The sequence below is a fragment of the Siphateles boraxobius genome, unplaced genomic scaffold (assembly GCF_051911475.1).
Source record: "Siphateles boraxobius isolate OS27281-9 unplaced genomic scaffold, OSU_SipBor_1 6, whole genome shotgun sequence".
NCBI classification, from domain to species: Eukaryota; Metazoa; Chordata; class Actinopteri; order Cypriniformes; family Leuciscidae; genus Siphateles; species Siphateles boraxobius.
In genome coordinates this window covers 19,118,678-19,144,089 of record NW_027509186.1, presented here as the reverse complement: position 1 = coordinate 19,144,089, position 25,412 = coordinate 19,118,678, and the positions used below count along the sequence as shown (strand labels likewise).

At 39.5% G+C, this 25,412-nt stretch overlaps 1 protein-coding gene across 1 annotated transcript in view; it reads right to left on the bottom strand.

Moving 5' to 3' along the window:
- frem2b (FRAS1 related extracellular matrix 2b) overlaps window positions 1–25,412 on the bottom strand; it is an 87,328-nt gene that overhangs the window by 4,513 nt on the left and 57,403 nt on the right. The window contains exons 7-20 of the mRNA XM_077208076.1: window positions 15,290–15,439; window positions 14,216–14,425; window positions 13,905–14,102; window positions 13,590–13,754; window positions 12,192–12,374; window positions 10,867–10,997; window positions 10,608–10,763; window positions 10,083–10,386; window positions 8,712–8,843; window positions 5,514–5,845; window positions 3,301–3,493; window positions 2,883–2,987; window positions 2,289–2,416; window positions 168–302 (exon numbers count right to left, since the gene is read on the bottom strand). Of these exons, the coding sequence (XP_077064191.1) occupies window positions 168–302; window positions 2,289–2,416; window positions 2,883–2,987; window positions 3,301–3,493; window positions 5,514–5,845; window positions 8,712–8,843; window positions 10,083–10,386; window positions 10,608–10,763; window positions 10,867–10,997; window positions 12,192–12,374; window positions 13,590–13,754; window positions 13,905–14,102; window positions 14,216–14,425; window positions 15,290–15,439 (2,522 nt within the window). The remainder of the gene's footprint in view (window positions 1–167; window positions 303–2,288; window positions 2,417–2,882; window positions 2,988–3,300; window positions 3,494–5,513; window positions 5,846–8,711; window positions 8,844–10,082; window positions 10,387–10,607; window positions 10,764–10,866; window positions 10,998–12,191; window positions 12,375–13,589; window positions 13,755–13,904; window positions 14,103–14,215; window positions 14,426–15,289; window positions 15,440–25,412) is intronic.

The window sequence follows — 25,412 nt, the reverse complement described above, 5'->3', positions numbered from 1 at the left end:
AACTGTCGAGACTGCACTCTACTCATCCCCGACAGCTGCTGAAAAAGGTTTGAATCAACAATTAATCAGTTTTGACTGCGCTAAGTTCTGCTTTTCAGAATTTGTTTTGTAAACCTGTCAGATATACACAGCCGCTAACGTGAACCCTTTGATGATTCAGTACTGACCTGTTGGAAGCGTATGTCCAGATCAAAGGTAATTGGCTCCCTTGGATGGCACACAGGACGGAAGCTATACTCGACACTGGGAGGAGCCGTGCAGGGAACCAGTTTCACTGTGTAAGTTCCTGAGTAATCCCTCACCTGGAGGAAAGTATTTAACACTTTTCAGGAAAGACAGTAAAGGACAATAATGACAAATACAATCATGAACATTATGGGCCCTATCATACACCTCGCGCAATCCAGTGCCAGGCCCGACGCAAGTGTTTTTTTGCTAGTTTCAGCCTTGTGCAGTTATCATTTTCACATACTGCACCACATTGTTTAAATAGCAAATGCATTTGCGCCCACATGGCGTGCTGGTAGTCAAAAAGAGGTGTGTTCAGGCGCATTGATGGCACATTGCTATTTTTAGGCAACTGAAATAGACTGCGCCATTCACAAACTGAAAGCTGGTCTAAAGTCAAAGGCGCAATATTTTTTTTAAGAGCGCGTTAGTAATGTGCGCCTACAGGCGGGTCCACAACGCGCGTACACTCTGCTTATTTAACACACGGACGCGCAGCCATGCCAAATATTAAAAATGAAAGGATTACAATGTAAAAGATTATTATCGTGTACATAATGATATGGTGTAATCTGTCTTGTCCCGTAGATGGTCTGCTTGCACTCTGGAGACGCGTTCGGTCGTTACACTATCAAATTCCGTCATGTAAATAGCGAATCCGCCATGGCGCTAGCGCAGCTAGTATTTAAAGGGAATGGGAGATGAGACAATTTTTACTAGCAAAACTAGCAAAAGTGGATTCGGACACGCCCTAACTGCTAACCTGGTCTCGTAAATTTAATTTGTACATAGAGTCTGGCAGTGCTCCATTGACAAGCGTTAACTTCCTTGTAGGCAGTTACTCTATTGAAGTCTAAAACTATTGTATCTGCCCAGAGACACTCTGGATCTGCCATAACCAATCGCTAACGTTTGGTCATGACGTATGTCATGTCGAAACCCCGTGAGAAGGAGGGCCACAACATCATGGCCACCAACAAAACTAAGCAAAGACTGTTCCTGCTCTGGCTTTAACTTCTTGATGTTCGGCAGCTTTGCCACAACGGACCGAATGGCTTCGCTCGCATCTTTCTCCGCTGCCATTACTGAACTACAGCTCAAAATAACGCAAGACATCAACGTCATCGTTCTCAGCCACTCCCTCTGTTCGCTGATTGGCCCTGTAAAAAATTGACAGGAGAAAACCAAAGACTACAGCACAATCCCAGACGTAGTATCAAGGGGGTAATCCATCAGCCGGAAACTGAAGCCTCCCTGGGGGCCGCCATTGTAGCAGACCATCACCTGCTGTTAGCATTCCATTGACTCCCATTCATTTTGGCGTCACTTTGACAGCGAATAACTTAGGCTGATATCTGAGGCGTCCAAAGACTTCATTTGTCCATTATTTATTTCTAAAGAAACACGACAATGTATACAATGCTCCTTTACTTTGTATCTTACGTTATGGCCCAGTAGAAGCCGTTTTTGTAAGAATAGGCTAACGATTGCGTCATAACCACGCGACTCTCTGTCGCACAGTAGATAAATTACCGTTTAGACGAGGACAAGCTCGCAGGCAATCTTTTACTGTCTATGAGGCAATCGGGGAGACATGGAGGCATAAAGTCAAGGGAGAAGCCCATAGATAGAGTCCATAAAAGCAATGGGACAAAATATTTCAACAACGTTTTTGAGGAATTGGAAATAATTAGGTGATTCAAATTTGTCTTTGCACAGCTATTATAAGATTTACAACTGTCAGACAGGTTGCTCACGTCACATCTGCGTCATCAAGCTCAGTTTGAGCCTGCGCAGTACGCTCATCCATCAGGAAGTGAGTGCTTATAATGGGCTTCACTTTTCTCCGTTGAAATCAAGGGGGTCGCTGTGTCCATTTCTTTTACTGTCTATGCGTAGTACTGAAGGAAAATGAAAATTGAGCGGAAGTACGTAGAAGGGCAGCTACCTAACTGCACCTGCGCTATAGACCATGCGCTTAGATCGTTAGAATAGGGCCCATAGTATCAAGAGCAGATTTTGCTTTGAATGCAGAAAATTCAGACACCCTAAAGACTTACAGCAAAATCAGAGATGAAGGTCCATTGCTGCATTGGCTGGTTGTATGTTGGCTCACTTCTCACCAAGCTAAGGTTAAAGGTCAGCCCAGGGTGGTCCGCACACATGACCATGGAAGTCATAAGGGAGGCTGTGTTGACAGAAATGTTATTATTCTGATTGAACACAAGATCACATGACACTGCCTCATCGTTACAAGTTTCCATTAATTGACCCATTAAATGAACAAATTTCACAAGAAATGTCTCTTAATTCACCCCCAAATCATTTTTTATACATTAATTTATAATAATTTGAAAATTCTCAAACATTACATTTGGCATCAACTGTTATTTACAAAGGTACTTTACAATTATTTTAATTGAATTACAGTTATAAGAATAGAGTTATAACAAGAGCTGTTTCCAAAAATAAGCTTCTTTTTCTATATTCAAAATATAATTGTGTGTGACTTATGACTAGGATTTATCTTAACAGTTTCATCCAGTTGTATAATAGCTTTAATGAAGCTATGAGCAAAAAAAATGAAAAAATAGAACCAGATTAAATCATTTACAGGTGACTTTTGACTTTATGCTTAATAAGCTATAACACACCTGAATGTGCAGTAACAAAGAGCCCCCGAAAACGTGCTTCTGTACGGAAGTTGACAACCAAGCGACCTTGTTCGTTTATGCGCATGCTTGTAGGATAGAGGGCCCCTAAAAAATAAATTTCACACAATGAAAAAATCCATATAAACCACTGTTCAAAAGTTTTGGATCAGTAATATTTTTTTCTTTTTTTCTATTCATCAAAGAATCCTGAAACAAAATGTATCACAATTTCCACGACAAAAAACAAACAAACATGAAAAACACAAATGTTTTCAACATAAATAAATGTTTCTTGAGCACCAAATCAGCATAGAATGATTTCTGAAGGATCATGTGACACTGAAGACTAGAGTAATGATGCTAACAGGAATAAATTACATTTTAAAATATATTCAAATTGAAAATTGTGCTGTCTTGCCTTGTAATTCAGCCTCTGGTGGACTACCAATGCCATCTCTCCACAAGATGGCAGTATCATAAACAAAAGTGAGACGCAGCTCCGACTGCAGGTCAAAGTGCTGCCAACCACCAGCGCCAACGGGTGAATGGAACACGTATGACACGTGCAGGGGGACACGTAGGGTCACATAAGACTGCACCAGGTTCAGCACCTACACAGGACAGAAAGGTCAATACTATAATAACTACCCAGATAACAGTTTTGGGAACCTACCCAGAATGAACATACTAATGTTCTCTGTTAATTAGTCAGGAATGCTTTCTTTACGTAAATAGAATGTTCCCTTTAGGTTTGGAGAAGTTTTAGATTTGGTTAATTTATGAAATAAAAATCCCTTTTAGTTAAAGATCCATAAAGGTTCTCTTTAGGTTGTCACCAAAAAATACCTGCCTGCAATATTATGGGAAGATTTGTTTATATGTTGTCCAAAAAAAAAAAAAAAACTTCCTGCAATGTTCTGGGAAGGTCAATTTATGGTTATAAAAATAAAACCTAAGAGAGATATATATTTTTTTTTTTTTTTTTTAAATGACCTATCGTTTCGCGAGATAAGACCCTCCTCCTCAGCTGCGATCGTGCACAGTCCGTTGAAGCACTTCAAAGACCTTTGAAACTGCATTGATTTGGACTTCAAAACGCTGGTTGTCATTGAAGTCCATTATTCGAAGAAAAATCCAGAAATGTTTTCCTCCAAAAAATTAATTTCTCTTTCACTGAGGAAAGAAAGACATGGATATCTTGGATGGCATTGGGGTGAGTCAATTATTAGGAAATTTTCATTTTGAGGTGAACTAATCCTTTAAGAGAAGCAAAGTACATATGTGCCACCAGCAGATGGTGCTGTTGCTCTTGCTTTACGTTAACTCTGCAAGCCTCATCAGTTAGTAAACTGATTTCAGGTTTACCCTGAAAAGAAATTATAAATTAATTGAAATAAAAAATGTAACTCTTTTATTTAAATTACATTAACAGTCAGAATCACACATTTCTAATAGAAAAATGTATCCTAAAATATTTGCAGTAAACTCAAATTAAAAGTACTTTAGCTATGAAGCGCATAGTTCACTAACTGCTAACTCTTTAAGAAAGTATTTTTGAATAATTTCACAGATCGACTTCACTGAACTTGAATGTGGCCTGTACAGCCGTCCATCCCTGTTTGATGACACTAGTCCACTTTAATTAACTGCAGAGTAAATTAATAGAGCCTGTGTCCATGGTGAAGATGAATGACTGGCTCAAACAGGCATGTAAACAGTCTTCCAAGCTTGTTTTAAGGTCTACCCTTTCCAAGCTAGCAGTTAAAAGGGAAGAACAGAAAAAAAGAGAAGATTTTTATGATCTAAAGGTCAGTTTTGACTCACTGTTGGTGAAAGACAAATAGTGGGCTGCTTAAACTTCAGGTACATAAAGCAAATGCCTTTGCCAATAAGCTAAAACAGATAGCCACAGCATAATGGTTTGATGTGATCTCACAACTGTGAAATAAGTTTAATATGTTTGGCATAGACTGGAAATCCATATATCAATTGCAGGAGTCTAAACCTTGAAAAAAAAAAATACAATCCTGAATTGACACTGAAACAAAACAAAACCGATAGAGACATGTTAGCTGCTTTTAAGGGCACAAAATACATTCTTACACTACCGTTCAAAGGAAGTCTCTTTTTCTAATCAAAGGCTGCAGTTATTGCATAAAACTTACAGTAAAAACAGTAATATTGTAAAATATTATTACAATTTGAAATAACTGTTTTCTATTTTATGTAATTTATTCTTGTGACGCAAAACTGAATTTTCAGCATCATTCTTCAAGACATCGTCTTCAGTGTCACATGATCTTTCAGAAATCATTCTAATATTCTGATTTGCTGCTCAAGAAACATTTCTCACTGTTATCAATGTTAAAAAACAGTTGTGCAGCTTAATATTTTTGTGGAAACCATATTTTGTTTCAGAATTATTTGATTAATAGAAAGTTTAAAAGAAGATTATTTATTTATAGAAATTTTTGTCTTTACTGTCAATTTGATCAATTTAATGCATCCTTGCTAAATAAAATAATTTCTTAGAAAAAAACACTTTTGAACGGTAGTGTATTTGAATTTTTATTTGCCTGATGCTAAAGGCACGATGAAATGTAATTAAATAGTTTTCTTGTCTTTCCTCACCTGTCCATCAGTCCCGATGTTCCCTCCACAATCGTTGAGCAGTTCAGACATGTCATAGTAGCTGACAAACTCCCACAAGCATGCCTCCAGATGCAGGTTTCGGTAGAATCGTAGGGTATTTTGTCCCCTGAGGGTCGTGCTATACTGGTAGGGCGCCGTCCCGCCAATGGCATCTGGATTGCGGGTGGCGTCGGAGATGAAACCGTAGCGGGTCCGCACCTCTGTGAAGTCCAGCAGGTTTGAGCAGCGATGGTTCCCAACACGCGTGCCGTCTGGACTCAGGGTCAGTTCAAAGTTGGAGAGCGGCCGAGTGGAGACGACAGGTAACATACCTAACAAGGGAATGAGGCAGATGATGTAATATGGATGTATCTGTTGTTATTGTTAACTAAAACTCAAACAAAAAATATTGAAAATATTATTTTTTGTCATTGGAATAAAGTATGCACGCATAAATAAATAAATAAATAAATAAATGTAAGTTGAAGTACTAAAACAAAAATCAATTTAAGCTAAAAAGAAATATAAAAAACTCAAAAATTAATAAAAATGAAAAAACAACAAAAAGTTTTAAAACCTAAACTAAAATTACAATGAAAATGGAAAATCTAAAAATAAAAGCTAATTCACAATATTAATCATAACTATAAAAGTACATAAATAATACTAAAATAACACTGATATGACAGAAATGTATCAAACTCTTATAAACAGTATTTAAATATATATACTGTGTGTATATGTATTATATATACATATTTTATATATTAATTGTGAGACTACACAGAGTATTTGTGCTTTTCAAAAATGTCACACCACAAGTGTGCAAAAAAAAGAAAATTAATATAAAATTTTAATGAAAAGTCATTGTGATTTATCAATGTATATTATTCCCTATATGCTGGACAGGCGGATAAGCAAAATCTGTTTACACTACGGTAGGTGTACTCAGGCCCGCCACACAAAAATGACTGGGTCTCTGAAAAGGTCCAGTGAATGGGCCGCCCCAAATCTGCTTGGCTACTCATATCATGCCTGTGCTCTCTCTCTCTCTCTCTCTCTCTCTCTCTCTCTCTCTCTCTCTCTCTCTCTCTCTCTCTCTCATTAATATACATTTAACTGAGAGATACTCAGTGATGGGGGCTACATTGGTACACACACACGCCAAGGTTAACAAACGATCTGCACTGTAAACCCGGACAAGTTGGCAAAACTCAAAACATTTAAAGGGGTGGTTGAATATGATTTCACTTTTCTAACTTTAGTTAGTGTGTCATGTTGCTGTTTGAGCATAAACAACATCTGTAAAGTTACAAATGTAGCATGAACACGTTACAGTGCACCCCACAAACACAATCAAGCCTTCGAAACAAGGTGTTTTACCAATCGATTGCCTCAAGTTATGAAATTCAAAGTTTAAGTAAGCAGAACTGGCAAATTGTATTTTGTACTTAAACATTTCAAGGTAAGAACAATTAAGATTTATTAGTACACTAATTAATACATTTAATATGTCCAAAAAACAGGTGATGTCATACTTTGTAGTAGTGCTATCGTGGCGTAATAATCTGTTTGGTAGTAAAATGTATTACCTGAATGAAATGAAATCGATTGTATCGTCCTGTGGAATCATTAAGTCACAGACAGCATAAGAAGATGTTCAACTAATAAAGATCTTCATCGCTGACGCTGGCAAACAATATGATGCATTTGAAGATTTGCTCTCACTTGACTGTACTGTAGTCCACGGCCGATTCATCCAACGCTTGTGATGTTCTTAAATCTTCCTGTTAGACAACTTCGAGTCGAATGTGAATTGAAAGCGCTTCAGACGATTCAGTCTGTGAGGAACTGAACAGGGCTGCGTTTCCCAAAAGCATCGTCAGCCTAAGAAGATCGTAAAAACGATCGTACGAATGATCTTAATATTACGGTCTGTTTCACAAAAGCATCGTAACTTAAGTAGCACTTGAAAATCATCGTAGATCTACGAGTGCTCTGGAGTAATCGTAAATCCCCAAGTGCATCGTACGAAGACAGAGTTATAAGGTCACCTGCAGGACAACCGGCACATTACACATTTAACTTTATCCAAGTGCAATGTGATTATAATAGGCTATAAGGTTTTGATTGTACTTTATTGTACACTTTATTACTCGTTTTTTGTTTAAATGAATTTATAAATAAAATAATAAAAAAGGGCAGAAAATAACAACAACAAAATAAATAATTTAATCTAATAATTTTAATCTAAATTAAATGAATGAACAAAAAATAAATAAAAGGTGTAATATGCTTCAAAGACTGGGGAAATAGGATGAACTAAAAAAATATGCGAATGACTTGCTGACATGCACGAAAACCAGCCATGTAGCCTGTTTCTTGGTTGGCCCCATGCCATGTGGTCCCATGCCATCTTTGTCCTTCTCCACCTCTTCATCCTCCTCCCTGTTAAGGACACTCTCATATATCCTGGCTACAACAACAAACATTCTCAAATGATCATGTTCTCAACATTCTCAAACTGCTGAGATTTTGTGGCTACAGTCTGGACAACAGAAGATGGAGATGGCAGATGAAACTGATGGTTCCTCTGAGCATGGAGGACCTGACCAGGCTAAGGTTGAGTTACTCCTACTCCTCCATGAATGTCAATACCACCACAAATGCCACCTGAAGCCCTTGTGCCAAGTATTGACAAGGCCTTTTCTTCCTCTGCTGTGAGAAGGGGGATTCATTGGTCCCACCACCTGTTTTATTAAATGTTGTCCTCTGCAGTGCCCTTTTCCTTTTAGCAAGGCTGGCAAAGTCCTGCCACTTCTTCCTGACCTCCTTCCCTGGACTTTTAATGCCCCTAGTTGCAGTCGGTTTTGTAGCAATAATCTCGCAGATTTTTTGTTTTTGTTTTATTTGTATGACTGCCCTTAAACCTGCTGAATAAAATATGTTGTATAGCTCCACCTCATCTAAAATGACATTAATCTCCTCTTTAAAAAAAAAAAAAAATTCTTTTTTTTTTTGTTTCAGCCAGTTTGCTGGTGTCAATGGTGCTTTTTTGGTTCAAAATAAAATATGGTAACCTGTTTATATTTAGAATGAACATAATTATTGCTGGACTGCATGGGCCCCCCCTAGCGGCTGGGCACCAGAAAACGTTCCCCTTTATCCCCCCTTATGGACGGCCCTGGGTGTACTGACCATCAATATGGGGCATGGTAACAGTCAGTTTAATGAGGTTTGGATGGTCTGGATCTTCTGTTCCAGTGTAGCGCAGTCTGGCAGAGAAAGGTTCAGCTCCAACTGTGCCAGGAACCCGAGGCTGGCACATACCTGATGCCAAAAAGAAGAAAAATTAAACAGCAGCAGATTAAAGAGGCATGAAAAAATGTTTGCAACCCATTTTACTTCCATATATTTCTGAGTGAAATAAGATATTCAATGAGAAAATTTGTAAGACGGGACTTAATGTTTTCTACTGGAAACCGTATGGATCACATTAAGTGTGTGTGAATTATGCACATTAAGACAAGGACTGCAAATAAGTAAATTTTGTATGCCCTTTTATGCAAACTTCCCTCCGTCTCTATCACTTGGATGTATGTCATTGCTTACGTTGCACGAGTGCCCACTACTGGTGGAACGCCCTAAGCCCTTGATCACTTAGAATCTGCAATGGTTATACTTTATTGTTTAAAGGTTTTCAGTTCACATAGGAATTTGTTTTAAGCTACATTCTTTAATCCTTTGAAGTTGCATGCACTTCAAAATGGCGGAGGTGATTCCCCCAAGGAAAAGTGCTTAGGTAAGTTTGCGAGTCTATGTCTAAAAGTGGAGTTAAACGCTACCCAGCAAAGTGTAATTCTGACTTTAATTTGCAAGATATAAACTCGCAATTGCAAGTATTAATGTCAGAATTGCCAGTTATAAAGTTATAAAGGTATATGAGATATAAACTCACAATTCTGGCGTTTTTTCTCGCAATTCTGACTTTTTTTTCTTGGAATTGCAAATTTATATCTCACAATTCTAACTATATATCTGGCAATAGCAAGGGAAAAAAGACTTGTGAGTTTATATCTCGGAATTCAGACTTTTTTCGAACAATTCTGACATTTTTTCTCACAATTGCACGTTTATATCACACAATTGTGACTTTATATCATGCAATTCTGCAAAAAGAAAGTCAGAGTTGTGAGATAAAAAGTCATAATTACCTTTTTTTTTTATTCAGTGGCGAAAACAAGCTTCCATAGGTTTTAAAATGGTCATGGGAAACTACATTTTTCCCATGTAAAATGTTTTGGTACAAGACTAACATTGGCTAACATTATGGACTTTATGGAAAAAAATTAATGGAAATAAACTTTTACATATTATCATAGAGATTACTGTCAAAAATGCTTTAAAAGCTACAATTTTATCGAGATCAAATGATGCAGAGCTCTAGAAAAAAAAGTATCAGATAATAAAATCAGACAGCCACTTTTGTTTTTTCATCTTATTATTTTAATTTTTTTGGCCTAGAAATGGTCTAAAACTGGTGCTAATTCTGTAATGCACTAAACTCACCGTCTTCCTGGCTGATGGAAACTATGGGGCTGGTGAGCTCCAGGCCTTCATCCCCATTTGAGTTGACAGCCCGGGCTGCACACTGCACACGCGAGCCTGCTTGGAAATACACTGAGTCTAATGTGATTGTTTTGGAGGAGGTGAAGAAGGTGTCAAAATCCACCTCCTTCATGGGGCTGGTCACACCGTCAGGTCCTGTAGGGGCACTGACCAGCCAGCGGTACCTGGTCAGGGTGTTATTGATGTGCTCCGAAACACAGATGGAGCCCGTCCGGTCAAAGTCAGGATACTTGGAGTTGCATGACTATAATACATATAGAAATAAATTAACATACTGTATATCCTGTATATATATGATGGAGACAGATGGATGTAGACAGACAGACAGATAGATAGATAGAGAGATAGATAGATAGATAGATAGATAGATAGATAGATAGATAGATAGATAGATAGATAGATAGATAGATAGATAGATAGATAGATATCTTTTATGTTCATTGTTTCCCTATGTAGTGAACATACCGTGACACAGAGTACGGGATATCCTGCGACTGGCTGAGTATCTCTCGTCCTGCTTGTATCATCGTACTGCAACAGAGAAACCACCACTGGCACAGAGGGGAAGGTCACGTCAGCCATACTGTTCGCCTCCTCAATGTAGATGATGGCTTTGGTGACCTGAAGGTTTGGAAGAGAAGCTGTAATGTACAGTGTGGGTCTAATAGACAGTAAGATTATATACTTTGTTTCCATATTCCAGGGCAAGCATATTTTGGAGTACCTGAATTTCTGCTACCATGTTCTCATCAGGTTTGAGGTGGACCGTGAAGGCCTCTCTCATCTCTCGCACACCATCATACAGGATTTCCACCTCTAAAATGTGCTCTGTCTCTCCCTCTTTAAACTCCACATCTACAGTTGGGAAATTGTCATATTAACAATTATATACTTGGTAGTATTTATTATATTTAAATCAACATAAATTATGTTAATATAACAAATACTATTAGGAATACAATTGTTTTTCTATTTAAATCAGCATAAAATAGGTAAACTGAAAAATAATTGTATTCATATAGTAGTATTTGTTATATTTACTTATTACACGGCTCTGTGGAATACTTAATTCTGATTGGTCAATAGTGCCACCCAGTGGTATGTTATTGCCAGATAACAACTGCTCAAAACAGATAATGCAGGCTCATCCGGGTTACTGAGGTCAGCAGCGCTAGGAACAGTTTTTCTTTGTGGATGTTCGCGTTTGCTGAGCTAATAAAATATTAAAACACAGTCGAATCAATATTTTGTTACAGTTATTTAATTATGCCATCCAGTACCGTGGACTCTCTTGTTTCATACAAACACAGATGCTGCCATGTTGTGACTATTGTATTGTTCTGTTGAATTATGAGATAAAAACAGGTACGATTTTAAAACGGTTTAATCTGAAATCAATATATCTTATCCCCATAATTATTTATGTTGCGAAATTATGTGTATTATGTGGTATGACTGTATACCGTATCTCTTAAATGTCCGTCTAGCTTGAACTTGCCGTGCTAGCAACTGCTCTCTCTGCGAAGCTTTGCATTTAAATAATAAAATATTTCAATTCAGACCAATATTTCGCGTCTAATTATTTACTTATGTGGCAAGTAGCGGTGTAATTAGCGGGATAATGTTCATCCAGCCAGTTGTTCTCAGATTATGCTTTGCGTCGGGGTCCTCATCACCCTGTCAGGGGTTATTCTGAGAGAACAATCGGCTGGATGTACATCATCCCTTACATAATTTATTTAAAAGAAAAAACTGTTGTTTTCATAGTAATATTTGTTTTAAATCAGAATAAATTAGGTAAATAAAACATACTACTATGATGAATAAAAATGTATTTTTTTATTCTATCTTACTCAATTTATTCTTTTGTATAAGGTTATTGTGTATGTGGGTTGGCAATGTTTTTATTGTCATGACAATGCATAATATTCTTTGATCAGAATCATTTGAAAGTTAAAATTATGAGTTTGGGGTAAAACATGTTCTTGTGAAATTCCCCTGTGAGGTCTCTCTAACAAAACTGTGCTATGATGTTGTGTTTGAACCCACCTTCAGAGATGGGATGGTAATCTTCTCCAGAGGAAGCTGAGCCGTCCTTTGTATGGACCCGAACCACTGACACTTTGGATGTGTCTCCTGTCCTATGGACCGGGATCCTCACCACTGATATTTGCCCTGACTCACTGGGTTCACTGACACTGAACTTGGTTGCTCCGAACCTGATAATGGCCTCTGGGGAAGAAGGATTGCGAGAAAGTTAAGATGTATGTCAGCACTGCATTATCACTTCAGTCAACACTAATATCAACCAATCAGCTTAACCAGACTGATGATTAAAGATCTTTAAAGATTTAAAGGAATAGTTCACCCAAAAATTGAAATTCAGTCATCATTACTTACCCTCAATTTATTCTAAACCTATATGAATTTCTTTATTCTGCTGTAACACAAAAGAAAATATTTTGAAGAATCTCGGTAGCCAAACATTTGATGGACCCCATTGACTTCCATAGTATTTTTTCCCCAAGGAAGTCAGTGGGGCCCATCAACTGTTAAGTTGCCCATATTCTTCAAAATACAGTACTTAGCATAAGTGAACACACCCATGCTAAAGTTGATTAAAAAGAGGAATAAAAAAATCATCTTTTGGAAATTGATCTTAATGCCTTAATTAAAAAAATTAGGAAAAATACAACCTTTAAGGACAATAATTTTCTTTGGATCCATGAAACAACTGGGCTTTAAAAATAAAAACCTGCCTGCCTCTATGGGAATTTGATATAGGGGTGTCCTGACTTATGCAACCTGTATTCTAAGGAAGAACATTTATTTATTTACGATACATTTTTCATTCACAAAGAAAACAGGTGTTCTTAAAGGTTGGATTTTCCTCATTTTCTTTAATTAAGGCATTAAGATCAATTTCCCAAATATGATTTTTTTATTCCTCTTTTTTGTCAACTTTAGCATGGGTGTGTTCATTTATGCTAAGCACTGTATATTCTTTTGTGTTCAGCAGAAAAAAATAAATACATACAGGTTTGGAACAACTTTAGGGTGAGTAAATGATGACAGAATTAACATTTTTGGCTGAAGTATCCCTTTAAGCAATCTATTTGCAAGTGAACTTATTAATGTTGACAAAATCATACATTTATCTTTAAATTAATCTAGCAGATAAGTGCATTTAAATTCTACATTCTTTCTCTTTTATCCTGTTTGAAATATTTATTGTGAAATAATGCATGCTATTATACTAACGACTTGTTGGGTTTTCCTCTTTCCACATCTCCTATACATCTTTAAGATCTACATTTCTGAATTTGATTCAGAGTACATTCTCTGCTCTTAGGCCAATTAAGTACTTTCTAGGACAGAGATTACAGCAATTGCAAGTGAACATAAGTGGGTACAGAAATGTGGGAAAGTAAGAGATAAAAGTCTTACTGTCAGCATCATCCTTTATCTTGATGAGTGTCTCATTCTGAGCCCCTATGGAGGCCCCAAATGGAGACTCACTCTTGGGGCTTCCCAGCACCAATCTCAGCTCCTCATCTTCCTCATGTTCAGTGCCATCCACGAGGATGAGGACACAAGGCTTCTCCACCTCACCTACACAAGTAATCATTTCAAGAGAGAGTTGTTGTTAAGTATGCATAAAATATGTCAGTACATCAAACAGCAAAATAATTATATAGGATAAATCAATGGATTTTCTTTCAGAATAAGTCATTATTATAGCTTAAACACACTTAATACTACCTGGTAAAAAGACAATGGTAGAGACGTCTGTGTTTGGCCTCTCATTGAAATCCATCATGACTTGCGCTGTGCCTTGACGGCTGTAGCATCGCACGCTTGACTTGTAGCTCAGATCTCCGCTCCGGTACACAATAACAGAAATCTGTCCATCATCCTCATTACCCGTGTACGTAGGATCTCGGAATTCCACCTTGGGCACTAAAACACAAAAGTCTCATATTTAAACCCAAATCATGTTTATCATAATTGTTTTGGTCTTGTTTTTGTATACTTTATTTTGCCTTTTTAAGGTTTAATATAAGACCGCTCACAATCTGAGATGGAGTCGTTAATGTAGATTGTAGCTTTTCCTGGTTCTCCCAATATGCCGTTCATGGGCATACGGAGAACCAGCTCAAACTTCTCTGGCCCCTCTAGCACCGGCTGTCCCAGGTCATCCAGGATCGTAACCTTGAACGTCTGCATGTTGACGCCGGGGGAAAAGTCCAGGTTCTTACTAATCCCAACATAGTCCACACCAGCTGTGTTAAATGTTTGAAGAAAGTTAGTGGGTAAACGGAGAAACAAATTAAGAAAGTTCAATGACAAAAGAACAATTTCCTCTCACAGGTAAATTAACAGTGGGAAAATAAATGCCTCTCTCATTGTCACAGGCCTGCAGGAATGGCCAACCTTTTTGTCCAGAATAAAGCAAAATAAATAAAGTATACTGATATTAGACTGGTAAAAGAATACATTTGTGGTTAGCAGTGTTGGGTGTAATTATTTACTAAATAATCTATTAACTGAAATTGAATTACTTTTCCCTTGAAAAGAAGGTCCTCGGTTTGAGCCCCGGCTGTGCCAGCAGTCCAATCTGTGTGAAATTTGCATGTTTTCCCAGTGTCAGTATGGGTTTCCTCCGGGTGCTCTGGTTTCCCCCACAGTCCAAAGACATGAAAGTTATGTGAATTTTATATGCCAAATTGTTGTAGGAGTGTGTGTGAGTGTGAATGTGCCTCAGTACTCGGTAGTGTCAGAAAGGGCATCCGGTGGAAAACCTGTGCCAAATCAAATGTGTGTGTGTGTCAAGCAGACCCTGCAAATGAGCGGGAATAACACTAGGAAGATGGAAGTAATATTTCTAGATCATGGTAGATAGCAACACTGAAAACCTTGTCAGTAAGAGTGAGTACGGCTCTCGTCTTCTGGCACTGTCTATTTTTGTGAGTGTTGCTTTAGCCTGTGGGGCTTGTAACAGCATACCGTATTATTGTCTCATCGTGTGAATTTCTCAAGATACAAGCTTGACAATGTATTATATTAACCAAGCATTTTGACAGTAAGTATATATAAAAGCTTCTGCACAAAGAACTGCCATATGGACAGGTCTGTCTGATACATACCTTCGGCTGAAACAGGGTCAGTCTTTCGAGACCGCACTGTGACCGTTCCAGTTTTGGAAATATCACTTCCTGTTCTCCAAACCCTGACTTCGACATAACCGTCACTCTCATCTACGTGGTACTCCATCTCTCCGAAATAAAATACTGGTGCTGTTAGAAAATAAAAAGAGATGTTTAATGGAAGGAACAATGTAGATACAAGCATGATCCCTACATGAGTAATGTCGGAACATAAAATAAAATATTTAGAACTGTTATTGTTCCCTTTTATGTCAGTAACTCCAACGTTCGTCGGAGGGATCTGACAGAAATGGGATCCTTGTAGAGAGACCAATCTACTTTGAGAGAAACTAAAATAGCCAATGCACATTGGCATTGCGATAATTGCGCCACCTGCTTCTATCACGCAGTGCGGGTATATAATGAGCAGGTGCAACGCATCTTTGCATTTAGCTTTGGAGCCGAGCTGATTCATGTTCTGTTCCAGCAGTCTTACTTTTAAAGAAGAGACAACTTTTTGAGTGTTCTTTTTGGAAGAAACCAGGATCACCTCAGAAAAAAAACGACTGTTTTCACAACTCTCAGCGTGGCGGTTCGGTTGAGTGCCTCAACGAATAGCACAATTTCCCGCTGTTGGCTACGGACATACCCCTGTACGCTTCAGCACTAGAGAGAACAGATTTTCCTAAAAGAGCTTACACTCGTGTGACATTCCACTCGTGCGTTTCTGGATGCGGTCGTTCCCTGTCCTCATGTGACGGCCACGATCACTGTCTCACATGCCTGGGCTTAAGCATGCTGAAACTGCGTTTGTGGGTGGTTCATATTCTCTCAGGAGAACATGACCACGTCGGGACGTTGTTTGTCTTCCCTTTCTCGCAAGGGCTTGAGCGTTCATCGCGCCGTGTGCCGTCAAGCTGCTGGTGCTCGGGTTGTCACGGCAACCCAGCACGTCGTGCGGTGCTCTAGATGCACAGTTGAGACTCGAGCACACGAGGTGGAGTCCCTTTGCCTATTTCCTGCTCTAGTTCCTCCTCTGGGGACCACCAGAAAAGGGCTACTTTTGCTAATAGCACTGTGATCTGAGGATTACACTGAGCGTTCCCCGACGAGACCACCTCTTCGGGCCAATCACTCCTCTAGCGCATCACAAGCATGTTGAGTGGGTTCTCCTGAGAGAACATGGTCATGTCGGTGCATTGGTCGTCTTGCCTTTCTCGTAAGGGCATGAGCGTTCAGCGCACCATGTGCCGTCGAGTTTGACGGCCACTTTCACAGGTAGATCTGTTTGCTTCCCCGGACACGTCACAATGCCAGTTGTTCTTCTCCCTGACCGACAGAACCCTCGACACAGATGCACTGGCACATAGCTGGCCCCGGGACCTATGCAAGTAAGCGTTTCCCCCAGTGAGCCTTCTTGCACAGACCTTGTGCAAAGTCAGGGAGGAAGAGGAGCAGATCCTGTTAGATGCCCCCTATTGGCTCAACCGGACCTGGTTTCCAGAACTAGTACTCCTTGCGACAGTCCCTCCCTGGCCCATTCCTCTGAGGAAGGACCTGCTTTCTCAGAGAAGGGGCACCCTATGGCATCCGCGTCCATACCTCTGGAAACTCCATGCCTGTTCCCTGGACAGAACGCGGAGGTTCTAGGTGACCTACCCCAGGTGGTGGTAGACACCATCACTTCTGCTAGAGCCCCCTCTATGAAGTTCCTCTATGCATTGAAGTGGAACCTATCTGTTGAGTGGTGTTCTTCCCGACGTGAAAACCCCCGAAGGTGCCTGGATAGAGTTTTGCTTTCCTTCCTGCAAGATGGGTTGGAGAGAAGGCTGTCTCCCTCCACCCTCAAAGTTTATGTCACCGCTATTGCCTCACATCATGATGCAGTTGAAGGTAAGTCATTGGGAAAGCATGACCTAATCGTCAGGTTCCTGAGGGAGGAAGGGAGACTAAATCCGCCTGTCTCTGGTGCTCAGCGTACTGCAGAGACCTCCCTTCGAACCGCTGCAGTCAGCAGAGCTAAAGATCCTGTCACTAAAGACAGTGCTCCTGAAGGCGCTGACTTATATCAAGAGGGTAGGGGACCTGCAAGCGTTTTCGGTCAACGAATCGGTCCTAGAATTCGGACCGGCTGACTCTCACATTGTCCTGAGAACCCGGCCTGGATTTTTGCCCAAGGTTCCTACCATGCCCTTTAGAAACCAGGTAGTGAACCTCCAATCGCTGCCCTCAGAGGAGGCAGACCCAGCCCTGGCTTTTCTCTGTCCCGTCCGTCCTTGCGGTTATACGTGGACAGAACGCAAAGCTTTAGGACCTCAGACCAGCTCTTCGTCTGTTATCGCATGCCAATGTGCATTGGCTCGTTTAGTTTATCTCGAAGTAGATTGGTCTCTCCGCGAAGATCCCATTTCTGTCGGATCGATCCGGCGAACATCTCCGTTCCGTCTTTCAGGGAACGTGGGTTACCATACGTAACCGAGACATTCATTTTATGAAAGTCAATGGGGTCCAAACAACACTGGATCCCTGTCGTTACCTGCTTTGTTTGCTCTCCCTATTTATTCTCCTTGTGTCTCCTTGTGTGATCATCACTAATGTTACCGTGTTTACCTACTCTAGTCAAGTCATGCTGTCCTGTACCCAAGGGGTAGTTTTTGTTTGTGTTTTCAATTTTATTAATGAAGTCCTTTATTTCTCCTGCAATTGAGTCCTCGCTCCCTTTCCTCAACCTGACAGTTTTGGGGGGGGGGGGGGGGGGGGGGGGATAACTATCCCTTTAAGAATGAGGAACTGTCTGAGGCAGCTTTAACAAAAGGTACGGGGATATGGAGACAGACGGGCTAGCATGGACCTGTCTGTCTGCAATTAACACTTCACCCATTTTAGAATTCAGTGCCAAATCCTTGTTCATAGCTCACAAGCACCCTATCTGCTGGGCAAAGGTCTATGTCACACTCAGCTTCCAAATGTGTTTTCTTGTAAGTCACTGTGTCAAGTACTGAATCTGATTGAGGGTATACATTGAGGGTGTTGAAGGAGTTCAAGCTGCTATATGTCCACGGTAGGAAGCACATCTAAGCCCAAGTAAAATAAACAGCATGTGTGACGAGATCTTTTCCTCTCATTTAAGTCTTCTGTGGCATGGAGGACTCACAGGCGATGTGATAAAAAAAATCCCAGCAGGTTCATTTTTACCCCTAAACCAACAATGAACTGTTGACGCATTAGGATGGAATAAAATGATGAGGTCATGCGGGGTGTTTGGAGATGGGTTTTTTCCATTAAAAAGCTTAAAATATAATCACTTCAGCATTTGAGCTTTTTTTAGGGCCCATCATAGAATGATTTTTCCGGTTACAGAGTTATTCAAGCTCCAACTCTTACATTATGAGGTAATACTGAGGGGACTTCTCCTTCAGAATGAAGAAAAACATACAGGTTTGGTATAACATTAAGGCAAGTTAATGTGACATAATGTGACCTCAATAATGATTAAATACTCAGAATGAATTCTGAAGGATTATGTGACACTGAAGACTAATGGCTATCGAAAATTCAGCTTTGCCATCACAGAAATAATTTACATTTTAAAATATATTCAAATAGAAAACAGCTATTTTGAATTGTAATTATATTTCACATTATTTCTATTTTTCCTGTATTTTTAACCAAATAAATGCAGCCTTGGTAAGCATAAGAGTCTTTTTATAAACATTAAAAAAAATCACAATGACCCTGAAAACTTTTCTATGGTACATGTAGTTTAAGTGGTGCTTTTCTATTCCAAACATGCCGTCGCAATACAGCTGATTACTATTGCTTAAGTATGAGCAATAGTAATAATTTTGTGTTTCATATTTCCTTTTTTAATGTGCTGAAACTACTAAATTAACTACTTGCATTAATGATCAAAGGCTAAACTTAAACTAACAAAAAAGTTGAGATGCTTCACCTGCAATAAAATGCGCATAACAATCGTGTGAAGTTGCGTAAAAGCTCACAGGGGGCTAATATGTCTTTAGGCACTGCCTAGAGTTTTGTGTCCAAGGGTGAAAATTGTTCATGATGTGAAAATCCCATTATAAAATGTAGAGTTCAGAAAAACAGAGCGGCAGTTATCTCCAGCTTTATCTAGGTCTTGGAGACACATTAAATATAATTGCATGATGTGCCTTGGCACTGCCAGATCCTGTCCCTGCAGAGACATAAAGTACTGTGGGCGATCGGAAGGTAATATAAAATGAGTGCTTTGGTTTTGCTTGTTGTGTGGGTGCGTTTTGGTGTGTGTCTCACTGCTCCCACAATCAGAAAAGGTTCATTTTGTAAAAGGTACAAACAGTGAGCTTCAAAGCACCACAGTCCATTAACTGAAAGGCAAGCCATTGGCTCCTACACGACCCAAACCCAAACTCAGGCGCTTCACAGGGTGGATCAGGTTACCCATGTGGCAGTCTGCCATGGTGCTAGTGGGCTAAATTTGGACAACTGAGAGTTTTCTTTTCTTTAAAGGTTCTGCAGTTAGGTACTAATGCATTATCTTTTCAAAACTTGAATTATCTGGCCTGTAGCCTATAGTGCAGTCTAACAATCACTCTTAACTGGCATTTCACTTCACTGCACATTTGACCGCTTTGGTCAAAAGCTGCTCTTTAAAGTAACTCCAGCCAAAAACCTTTTCACAAGGACAGAACCAGAAGACATTAATGCACAGCTCCTTCATGCCTCATATCAACTCTCTGTAATTAAACCTCCCGGTGGAAAAAGCCGAAACAAAGCAGGAAAATGCAATAATTTAAAAAACTATGATTTCTGAAACATAAAATATTTCTTCCTATTTCTAAAATATTTTTTATTTTAGTGTGACATGGCCGACGCTAGCATCTTTATGTATGTATTACTAAATTTTAAAATTGTAATACATTTTACACACACACACACGTATATATATATATATATATATATATATATATATATATATATATATATATATATATATAAAGCACAGTTTACATCTGATTTAAACACTTGCCGTTAAAGGGGTGGTTAATTGCGATTTCACTTTTTTCATTTTAAATAGTGTGTAATGTTGCTGTTGGTGCATGAACAGTATCTGCAAAGTTGCTGCACTGAAAGTTCAATGTAAGCAGAGATATCGTCTTTTAAAAATCAGGAAGTTTAATGCCTACAAAAACGACTCGAATGGGACTACAACGAAATACTCCCGGGTTTTATACGTAACTAACCCATAACCAACCCTCCCTCCGGAATATTCAAAAAAGGGGGCGTGTCCATATTTCTGCTGCTTTGTCGAAGAAGAAGAGTTATAGTGGAGAGCAGTAGCCATGCCGTCGAAAGTGTGTTATTTTCACCCAGCTTTCAGGTCTTCTGTGTTCGGGCTTCCTACGGACGCTGTAGTTCGTCAACAATGGCTACAATTTATGTTTGATTATGTTCCTGAAAATTACAATCGTAATTTAGCTCTCCGTGCTGCGCATTTTACGGAAGACAGCTTCCAGAATCTCCACGAATTCAATGCCGGATTCAACTGTTACTAAAACATGAAGCAGTTCCAACTTTAAAACCAGAGGTAGCAGTTGTTGGGCCACAACCTGTAAGTAAGACTTAATAATTTTAAATGTATTTGCATGTATAATTTCAGACGTAATGTTTTAGTTTTGCCAGCGCTGTTTTAGTAGCCACTTAGTTATGCTATTTCGTGTGTCTATGACAAATGCGTACAAACATTTTGGACCTGAATTTGTAATTATGTACTAATTTTGTAAATGTATTTTCCATGTATACTTTATGACGTAATTTTTCGATTTGATCAAGAACGTAAACCAATGCCAACGCTGTTTGTTTATAGTAGCCAGTTAGTTCGATGCTATTTTGTGTGTGTAAGACAAACGTGTACCTAAAGAAAACGATACACTGAGTAAACTAACTTTGGTGAATAGATAAACGGTTGTTAATTATATCGATCAAACAATTACTTTAAAAAACGGTATTACTCTGTCATTTATTCAGTTATATTAAATGTTTAATCAGGAGAAAACCGTATCTCAAAAGCTATAAGCAGCAGTAGCATTTTCAAGTAACAGCGTATCGAAATTTTTATATAATACAGAATAGAATAGAATAATAATAATAATAATAATAAAATGTACCATTCAGAAACGTTTTGTAAGAGCCGTGGGGAGGTTCTGCTTGACTCTCTTCATTGCCTCTTTCTGGGTCTGATTCTGGCTCAAACTAATACGGCAGTAGGCTATTGACATTTGACCGGAGCACATGCAGCTTTCGCCTGTAAAGGTAATGGGTGTGAAGTTTTCAGACTACGTGCACTACGCAGTTTAGACAATTACAACACACCGGCCCAACTAACCAATCTGAGCCCATTGCCTGTTTCTGAGGGAGTGGTTTCATAGAATCAGGAAGTCAACCGGTCGTTCAAATGACAGAGGAGAAAGCGGCTTACAATAAAGGTGAAATTTATGAAAAATAAAGCTTTTTAAAAAAAAAAACACACACTTAGACATGTTATATTGCACCCCATAAACACAATCATGCAAAGAAAAAAAGCAGTAAACCAGCCCTTTAACCTGGGGAGAGAGGTAGAATGTACCCTGGGAGTCTGGTGTGCGGTTCACACATCTATCCACAGACATGTTTGTGCACTTGAACTTTCCTTAGCATTCCCACAGAGCGACAGCATTTATAAAAAGCAAAGACCTCTGGGTGGAAGAAAATGGCTGAACACATTAGCACAGCGCTAAGTGTTTTTCAGAGAGAACACATTGTACACCTTTCCACAGGAGCTCTCAAATGAGTCTGAATTGATTTAAGGTACTTTTCTTGAAAAAAAGCACCAGGACAGGTAATTTTTATGCAAAAAAGCAGGTCACATTTATTTCAACTGCAAAAAAAGCAAAAGCCATTTATGTTAACATTGCTTAACTGTTTACAAAATGACCTGCATGTAATGTGGAGACCAAATGAAAGACTTCAGTCACAATTGCAAGTTCTATATGCTCAAAAGTCCAAACACTGATGATTACGTAATGAATATGAGATTTAGATTTAAATATTTTTAAATTTAAACATCTAATGAATGTTATTTAACATTTTTAATTATTTAAAATGTGCCATGAATCTTTAAATGTTGTTAGTGTTGATAAATTGTTCTTTAAAGGTGGGGTATGTGATTTGCAAAACGGCCGGCAGATTTTGAAAATACACAACTCATAAGGTCCTACCTACTTCTCCTGCAACTCTGGCTCTGACTCCACCCATTCGAAAAACATGGACGCGCAATCAAGCATGAGCGAAAACTCAGATACCCATACATAGATACAATCGCTCACATTAGCTTCCTCCCCAAACAGGTTGTTTAGCTAGCTAGTTCTACATATGGCTGGGCTATAACGTTAGAACAGCTACAATTCTCGTGCGCATATCGTGAGTAAAGACAGTTCCCTGATTAGTAGTAAATACTACAAGATAATCGGCTTCTCACCTGTCAAGCAGAAAAAATGCCACAGCCGCATCTGTTGGTAGTCCTTCCTGGTCCTTCAGTTGCCGCCAACGTTGAAAAGCATCACCTAGAATGACCCTTGTTTTAGACCTTTCTCTTTCGGCCGTTTTGTTCGCAATTACTCTCTCGAAAATAGATTTCCTTTCCTGTGATGGTGTCTTGTCTGACATTCTCCAAACGGAAGCAACTATACCTTCTCCTTCTCTCTCTGTACCGGGGCGACTTGCACTTCCTGTGACTGGGTCACGAGCTTTGAGTATGCGCACGAACGGGACACGCGCGCGAGGGGGGTGGGGGGAGGGGGGCATGGTAAGACCGTTTGAGTGACGCATTCTCTGTCCAATGATTCTAGACGGTCTTGAAAATGATTGGCTGGAGTTTTTTGAGTCCTGCCCGTTCCACAGATGATTAAATTGCTTAATTTTCATTTCAGTGCTTCTAATTTACAGCCAGCAAGTGGGTCAGGAATAGGATTTCAAGTAATTTTGAAAAAATGGTCAAAAAAGAAATACACATACCCCACCTTTAAATAATGTACAACCAGGAATAAACAAACAGTTTTACGACAAGACTTAACCACAGGACATCTGCCTCATCTCCTCCAGGCTGACCCAGAATCGGAAGACTGAATCTTAATAATAGGCTCCAGAAAGACAGCCACCTACACTCATTTTGCTCCCTCCGGATACTCCCTTCCAATCTCTCTCTCCAAGTGGTTCATAATCATAGCTTTATTAGCCCAACACACATTCACTGCCTGACATCAAGCAGCATATTAGTGAACCTGATTTCTTAGGTACAAGTATCCTCTTGTTTCACAGTTACAACAACTCACGCGCAGTTCTTTCTCTAAACTTACGAGGGTGATTTTTGCCGTATCCAGTTTTGGCGTATCCAGTTTTGGCAGTTACTGCAGCGTGCGAGAACACGTCCCCAACACACTCATTATCAACAAACAGATTTTCTACATGTGATGTTGCCAGCTGATTTCTGTTACCAATATAATTACAGAAGGCTTGTGAGGACTAAATACAAGAACAGTAAAACCTGAAAAGGTTTGTATAAAGGCCCGTTCATACCAAGAACAATATCTATAAAGATACCTATATTAGCGGCCACACTTTACACAAGCGGACAATATCATTCTATTTATTCTAAGCTTCTAAACGTGCTTGTCTGTCACTCTAAATGCTCAAGCTTGTTACAACAGGATGGATTCTGATTGGCTGTCATTGTTTTTTATCGTTCTTAAGCTGGATAAAATCGTTCTGAAAGTGATTTCAACTTTATTGTTACTCTTTGCCGTTATCCTAATAGATGTGGTGTGAACTCTGCAATTCTTTTATATATTCGAACGATATCATTTATATGATGGAGAACTTTATCATTATCTTAATGGCCCACACATCTTCACCCAACTCACACTCAGCACCGGCTCTCCCCAGGGCTGTGTGTTGAGTCCTTTGCTTTACTCTCTTTACACATACGATTGTACCACAATCCATTCTACCAACACCATAATTAAGTATGCAGACGACACAACTGTGGTTGGTCTCATCTCAGGGGGAGACGAGTCAGCCTATCGGGAGGAGGTCAAAGGAATTAACCATTGACTTTCGTAGGAAAAAGGCAGACATGGAACAAATCCACATTAATGGGGAATGTGTAGAAAGGGTTCCTGTCTTTAAGTTCCTAGGCACACACATCACAGAGGATTTTACATGGAGCACCACCAATACCCATCACATGGTCAAGAAGGCCCATCAGCGACTCCACTTCCTAAGAATCCTCAGAAGAAACCGTCTGGAGGAGAAGCTGCTGGTGTCCTTCTACCGCTGCTCCATTGAAAGCGTGCTGGCCTACTGTATATCTACGTGGTATGCCAGCTGTTCAGCAGCGGATAGGAGGGCCCTCCAGAAGGTCATTAACACAGCGCAAAAGATTATCGGTTGCACTCTGTGCTCCTTGCAGGACATCTTCAGTTCTCGCTGCCTGACCAGATCTGCCAATATTCTATTTGTTTGCATGGTTGCCTTCTGGCAAACGCTTTAGGTCAATCAAATCCCGAACAAATAGACTCAAAAACTGTTTTTACCCCACTACCATACGGACAATGAACACTACTAGTCACCTTCACATACCATCCGCAACAACTGGCACCACCACTCCAGGACTTTAGGGACTAGCCCTTCTGAGTGTCGAAATGTATGCACTATAAGCACCTGCTTACCATCTATAGTATTTTACTGTTTTTAAGTATGCACTGGAGATTGTGGTAGGGTATGTGGGAGGGTGATGGGGGGTGGGGGGTTGGGGTTAATAGAATGGTTGGACACCATATTGATATATATTCATTGTTTTTATTTCTATTTATTGTAAAGCACTGGGAGGAATGTCATCTAAATTTGTTGTACCTTGTACAATGACAATAAAGAATTCAATTCAAATTCAATTAATGATGCGTTCACCCCAAACGCGAATAGAGCATCAAATGCGCGTCCATCGTGACTAGTTGGACACTTGAACATTTTGAATCCATTCGCGCGTCCAGAGCAAATAGGACACTCGTAAAAAGCAAAAATTTGAAGC